The sequence below is a fragment of the Rhincodon typus genome, chromosome 16 (genome assembly GCF_021869965.1).
Source record: "Rhincodon typus isolate 14 chromosome 16, sRhiTyp1.1, whole genome shotgun sequence".
NCBI lineage: Eukaryota > Metazoa > Chordata > Chondrichthyes > Orectolobiformes > Rhincodontidae > Rhincodon > Rhincodon typus.
Genome location: NC_063347.1, coordinates 2,966,267 through 2,973,071, shown reverse-complemented (window position 1 = coordinate 2,973,071; position 6,805 = coordinate 2,966,267). Strand labels below are relative to the sequence as shown.

Sequence of the window (6,805 nt, the reverse complement as noted above, 5' to 3'; positions counted from 1 at the left end):
GGGAGGAATCACAGGGAGGAGAGCTCGAGGAAGGATGTTCTGGCTTTGGGGCGGGGGAGGCATGGTTAATAAGTTTGCGGATGACACCATAATTGGTGGTTTATTAGACAGTGAAGGTTATCTAATTGTACAAAGGGATTTTGATGAACTAGGCCAGTGCGTCAAGGAATGGCAAATGGAATTTAACTTCAATAGATGCAAAGTATTGCATTTTGGTAAGCCAAACCAGGGCAAGACTTACACAGTTAATGGTAGGGCATGTTGTTGGAAAGAGAGACCTAGGGTTGTAGGTACACAGTTCCTTCGAAATGACATCATAGGTAGACAGGATGGTTAAGAAAGTATTTGGCACTCTTGCCTTCACTGATCAGAGCATTGTGTACAGGAGTTGGGACATGTTACAGCTGTACAAGACATTACCAGAGAGTGGAGAGCCTATGGTGTTCTCTGCCACAAAGTGGTTGCACTCAAAACGTCGAATGTTTTCAAGGAGTTAGAGCTAGTTCTTAGGGCTAAAGGGATGAAAGGGTATGGGGAGAAAGCAGGAATAGGCTCTGTATTGAATGATCAGCCTTGATCATATTGAATGGTGGAACAGACTTGCGGGGCCGAATGGCCTACTCCTGCTCCTATGTCACTTCTTTAGAAAAGGGACACTTGCTTGCAAGTTTCTTACTTGCAAATGACAGTGCTTTCCACTGGTACAGGAAAAGACAGCTCCAGGGGCTTGACAGGATGTAGGCAGATACTCACCATCTTTCTTCTTGTAACATCCCCAATCCCACGGAAGTGGCAGAATAACTGGAAGGAAAAGGGACTTTGCAGGTAAGTCAGGAGTAAAATGGTGGATGTCCCAAAGTGGGAGTGGTTGGGGTAGGGGAGGTTCATGCTTTCAGTAGAGGTTGGAAAGTTGTCCTGAGAATGAAAACCTAGAGGCAGCGCCTTGAAGAGACATGATACTGATCCTCAGAATTGGCAGAGAACTGTACAGACTCAGAAATCTGAAAAATCAAAACTACTAATTAACAGGTCTGAGTAAAAGTGTCCAGCCTAAATCTGGATTAATTTCAATATTTGACGCTTGGGGTCCTGCGTCACTTCTCTTTGCTCAGAAGTCAGCAGATTGTGGGTTCAAGTCCCAGTTTAGAAGGACGACTTACATTTATATAGCACCTTACACAGACAGTTTCAGTGTGCTGTTCAGCCAATGAACTATTTTTGAAGTCTAGTCACTATCTAACATAGGAAATAGAACAGCAAATGTATGCAATGCAAGTCCCACAGGGATTTCCAATTAAGTATGTTACATTGCTACAAAGCACCCTAACCTGCAGAAGTTATAGTTAACTTTACCCACTTGCCGACCTCCATCACTAATTGGTAAAGGTGGAACTTTCTGTATCTTCTGTTATAACTTGGTCTGTGAGGCACATTTTGAGCCACAAGAGAGAGGTGGACAGGTTTAGAGATGAAATTCCAAAGTTTGGGAGCCAGGTAACTTAAGGTGCAGCTGCCAATGGCAGAGCGATAGAAATCAATGATGCTCCAGAGGTAGGAATGAGAATTGTAGAAATTTACAGCACAAAAAGAGGTCCTTTGGCCCATCATGTCTGTATCAGCCTTCGAGCTTCTATCAAGCTTAATCCCATTTTCCAACACTTGGCTCATAGCTTTGTATGCAATGGCTTTTCAAGTGTCCATCTAAATAATCATTAAATGTTTTGGGTTGAGATCTCAATAGGATGTAGAGCTGGAGGAGGATGGGGACTGAATCCCCTTATTGGCTCCAATGGCCAGCCCCTTTCTCCGTTAATTACAGGGCTTCTCCACAGGAAGGGCGCACCAACACAGACCGTTGCCATGGAAACGGCCCCATGACTTCAGGAGTCTTGCATGATGCCTGAGAGGTCCTGCAGCATTATTCAGGGTCGCGGGGGGAGGGAAGGAGCTAAATAAATCCCATTCCCTTAGAGAAGGTAGTCGATGGTTTTATTTAGTTGGTGGACGGGCGACGGCGTAATGGAAGATATGTGTGTCGGCCAATCACCCTCCAAAAACATAAATTGCTGGAAAAATTCAGCAGGTCTGTCAGCATCTGTGGAGGGAAAGCAGAATTAACGTTTCAGTTCGATTGACCCTCAGAATTTTATGTCAAGTCTCTAGCACCCGCATTTCTTTGTTTTATTTTACCGTGATCAATCAGGACCCTCCCTTTCGGTCAGGCAGGAGCGACCGAGAACGAAATGCCGGGGCGGCGCGTGCGCAATGAGGCAGAACGGGCCGCCCGGGTGAGCGCGTGCGCAGTGAGGCGGAGCGGGCCGCCCGGGTGAGCGCGTGCGCAGTGAGGAGGAGCGGGGCTGTCCGTATAAGCGCATGCGCAGTGAGGAGGAACGGGCTGCCAGGCTCGGAGTCTGGCGGTGGCGCGCGGGGCAAAGTGCGGTGAAGCTTCGCGAATTTTCTCCGTCGGTCGTCTCGTCGAAAACCCCTCCTTCGGAGAATTTAGTTGCGTTTTTTCGGCAAACTGTTACTTTTCATGAGGGAAAAGTAGGACGGAGCAGGCGATTTATTGATTCAAGTCAGTGCGTTGGAGGGGCAGCGTCGCTTGTCCCGGTCCCGGTCTCGGTCTCCTCTGTCCCCGGCCCCGGGCACCATGCCTCCGACCGGTTCCACCGTCACTCACGAGGAGCTCAAGCTCCGCATCCAGCGTCTCATCGATTCACATAATGTGCTGGTGTTCAGTAAAACTTTTTGCCCGTACTGCAAGAAGGTGAGTCCGGGGTCGCGGCCTGTGGGTGGGGGAAATGTTAAAATATATCTTACTCTGCTGAGTTTGAGCATCCCATCCTCCTTCTTCCGGTTTTTGGTGTTATAAATACCCATCTGTTTGGATATAAGGGCAATGTGAACATGTCACGCTGAGGCAGCGCACCTCCCAACTCCTTCACCCCCATCCCCATCAGAATTATTGGTCAAGTTTATAAACTTGTTTCACAACCGTCGGGTTGAGTCATTGCTTTAGTACCAACGAAGTGTGGTCACTGTTATCACGTTGAAAAATCGGTAGCTGCTTTGTACACAACAGGATCCCGCCAGCAGCTTTAACATACCCATGTTGGTTCTAAGGCTGGTTCTAAGACAGGAGGTTGGAAGAACTGAGCCGGCCAGGCAGCATTTGGAGGAAAGGTATTATTACCCTTCTTAATACCCGAAACGTTGACTGTTCCTTTCCTCCAGATGCTGCCTGGCCTGCTCTGTTCTTCCAGCCTCCTGTTTGTCTACCTTGGATTCCAGCATCTACAGTTTTGTTTTGTCGCTAACTCTGTTCCAGGGATGATGATGTGGAAGTGCCTCTGTTGGACTGGGGTGGACGAGGTCACATAACATCAGGTTATAGTCCAACAGGTTTATTTTAACTCGCAAGCTTTTGAAGCACTGCTCGTTAGTCCGGTGAAGTTGGAGGGGCACCTGACAAAGAAGCAGCCCTCCAAAAGCTTGTGATTTCAAATAAACCTTTTGGACTATAGCCTAGTGTCGTCTTTCTTCTGACCAGTCCCAAGAATGACCAATGTCCCCAGGATACTGGGGAGAACTGCTCAGCTCTTTGAATGATAGCATCTTCTATGCTCACACACTCATCTTATTTGAGAGTTGGTGCTACTAATAGTGCAGCACTCCCTTAGTATTGCATTGAGTGAAGTTGTGCTCAACATAAGTGTATGGAGTGGTACAGTGATGAAAGTAGCAATTGGAAATGTTCTTATTAATTGAATAATCTTATTTACTACAAGAAAAATATCATAGCATAAATTTGCAAACATGGGAACTCTTACTGGAGTATAACTTTCCTCTCGGTCATCTATTATCAAGTATCTATTTGAATACAAATTTTCAGGCAGTGTGATTGTGTAAAACGTCACAGCAAAGCTTAATTGATATCCCAATCAAAGGCTACTGGATATCAAAATGCATCATATGAATGTGCCTGTTTTTCATGATCAAATGTCAGGCTGCATAATTCACTCAAACGCATTCCAGGATCCAATGTCATACTGAGACAAGCAGTATACAATACTTCAAAGTTCTGTCTTTGACAAGAGACTTGAATTGAGGACTTCACAGTCTACAAGATCTGTCTTGTGCTGTCTGATCAGGAGCTGTTTCACTTCCATTTTAGCCAATGATACTCCCTCGATGAACACAACCAAAGCAAATTAATGGATCATTTTATGGCAATCACTGCATGTAGAATGTTGAACATTGGCTATTGTATTTGTCCATGTATAGAGGTTGCACTTTAGAAGTGATTTCATTCAGTATGCGGATTGCCTGATATCCTGATGATGCGATAAGCTGCCATGGGAATAAAAGAGTGTTATTTCTGCCTTATCCCCTTTAACTGTTGCTTTGTGTGTGGCACTTTGCAATATCCTGAGGCTGTTCCCTTTACAGAGAATGCAGAACAAATCCACTACAATAAAGACAGAAAAAAAAAGAAACGTGTTAATATTGTGCTTTCACAACCACTGGATGCTTGAAAGTGCTTTTATGTATCATTTACAAACTTAAGAAGCATGGACACTTGTACATTGGAATATGATAGTTAGGAAACCAGAGAACTTCAATCATTTAGCATGTTCAGTTCAGATAAATGCATTTCTACAAGAATGGGGGTCATGTGAGGAAAAAGGTGATCAGCTACAATCTCTGACGGAATAGGCTAGAGGAGCTAAATGGCCACTTGTTTCTTTATTCTATGTTCCTGTAAATTAGTTCTCTTTTTTAATGATTAGAAAAGCAATATTAAAGCAAGGTTTGGGAGAGGGTATGTATGGGCAAGGAACTTCTGCGTCTTACAAAATTAGTGCAAAACTTTATTAAAATATTGAATGAGGTTTGCATTTTAACCCAAGGAATAAGCATATAGAATTCCCTGTCAAAACCAGTGGAGGAACTGAATTCATTATATCTCCCACCAATCCAAATACTTATGTATTTATGGAAGATGTGAGGATGACAGTCTACAGAGGGATGTAGACAGGTTAAGTGAGTGGGCAAATACTTGGCAGATGGGGCGTAATATGGGGAAACGTGAGTTTATGCGCTTTGGTAGGAATAACAGAGGAGCTTTTTGATTAAACAATATTCAGCATTTAAATTTAAATAAACAATGAACATCTGGAAGCTACACAAGAGGGATTTGAATTCTTGTCCATGAATCACAAAAGCTAGCATCCAACTTCATTGAGTAATAGGGACGGCAAATAGAATGTTGGTCTTTATTTCAAAGGGAATGAGTATAAAAGCAATGAGGGTTTTGCTAAAACAATACAACGCACTAGTCGGACCACAGCTGGAATATGGTGAACAGTTTTGGATCTGTTATCTAAGGAAAGATATACTGGCATTGGAGGCAGTCCAGAGAAGGTTCACCAGACTAAATACAGGTACGGAGGAACTGATTTATGAGGAGAGGTTGAGAAGATAGTGCCTGTACTTATTGGAATATTGGAGAATGAAGGACAACCTTATTGAAGCATACAAGAATTTTAGAGCACTTGGGAGAATCTAGGACCAGAGGGGATAATCTCAGTTAAGAGGTTACCCACTTAAAACAAGAATGAGGAGGAATTTCTTCTTTTGAGAGTAGTGAATCTGTAAAATTCTTTACCACAGAGGGCTGTCAAAGCTGGGTCATTTTAAGTATATTCAAGGCTGAGGTAGAATGGCCTACTTTTGCTTCTTCATCTTATGGTCTTATTAATCATTATAGGAAGATAGTTGGTGAGAGCACATCTTGGGTACAACATAGTTTGTCTTTTTTGGAAATTGTACATTTTATGTTAGAAGCAGTTCTTGACTGATTCCTGGCATGAAAGAGTTATCTTTATAAGGTTGAGAAAGTGGACCTATTCCCACTGGAATTTAAAAGAATTAGAGCTGATCTGATTGAAATATGTAAAATTTTGAAGGGGTCTTGACAAAGAAGGGTAGTGAAAGGATGACACCCTCAATGGAGGAATCAAGAACCAGGGGCAGAGTTTAAATATTAAGGGTGTCTCAAAGAAGACAGGTGCATTTTTTTTCCTCTTTAAAGCGCTTTAGCCTACTCCATTCTTTCCCTCAAAACAGTGAATTCAAGGTCATTGACTTTCTTCAGTGCTAATTTAGAATTTTGATCAGTAAGGGAGTCAGTGATGTGTTTGTGTGTGTGCTGATGGTGGTTAAGTTGGCAGGGCTGTGGGGAGAGGAATGTGGAGCTAAGACCACAGTCAATTCAACCAAGACCTTATTGAATGGTGGAATTGGCCTAATTTTTTTTTTTTTGTGTACCTGCTTTCAGAGGAGGCATACGAATAGTTTCCTCTGCCCTCAAATTCACTTGATCGAACAGTCTCTCTTCAGTATGTACACTGGTACTGTTCTCCAACTCTTCCATCATTACATCAATGACTGCATTGGTGCCGCATCTTGCATCCAGCTGAACTGGATCAGTTCATCAACTTTGCTAACAGCTTCCACCCTGCCCTCAAATTCACTTGGTCTATCTCAGACACCTCCCTCCCCTTGCTTGACATCTTTGTTTCCATTTCTGGCGACAGCATACATGCTGACATTTACTATAAACCCACAAACTCCCATGGCTATCCAGACTACACCATCTCCCAGCCTGTATCCTGCAAAAACACCACCCCATTTTCCCAATTCCTCCGTCTCTGGTGCATCTGCTCTGACGAGGAGATGTTCTGCTCCCAAGCATCCTTGATGTCTGCCTTTTTCAAACAATGTTCATTTTCCACCACCTCTT

The 6,805-nt window shown here is 43.6% G+C and overlaps 1 protein-coding gene across 1 annotated transcript in view; it reads left to right on the top strand.

Moving 5' to 3' along the window:
* The first annotated feature begins 2,366 nt into the window (after positions 1 to 2,366).
* LOC109915100 (thioredoxin reductase 3-like) overlaps positions 2,367 to 6,805 on the top strand; it is a 72,655-nt gene continuing 68,216 nt past the window's right edge. The window contains exon 1 of the mRNA XM_048606666.1: positions 2,367 to 2,767. Within this exon, the coding sequence (XP_048462623.1) occupies positions 2,651 to 2,767 (117 nt within the window). The 5' untranslated portion in view covers positions 2,367 to 2,650. The remainder of the gene's footprint in view (positions 2,768 to 6,805) is intronic.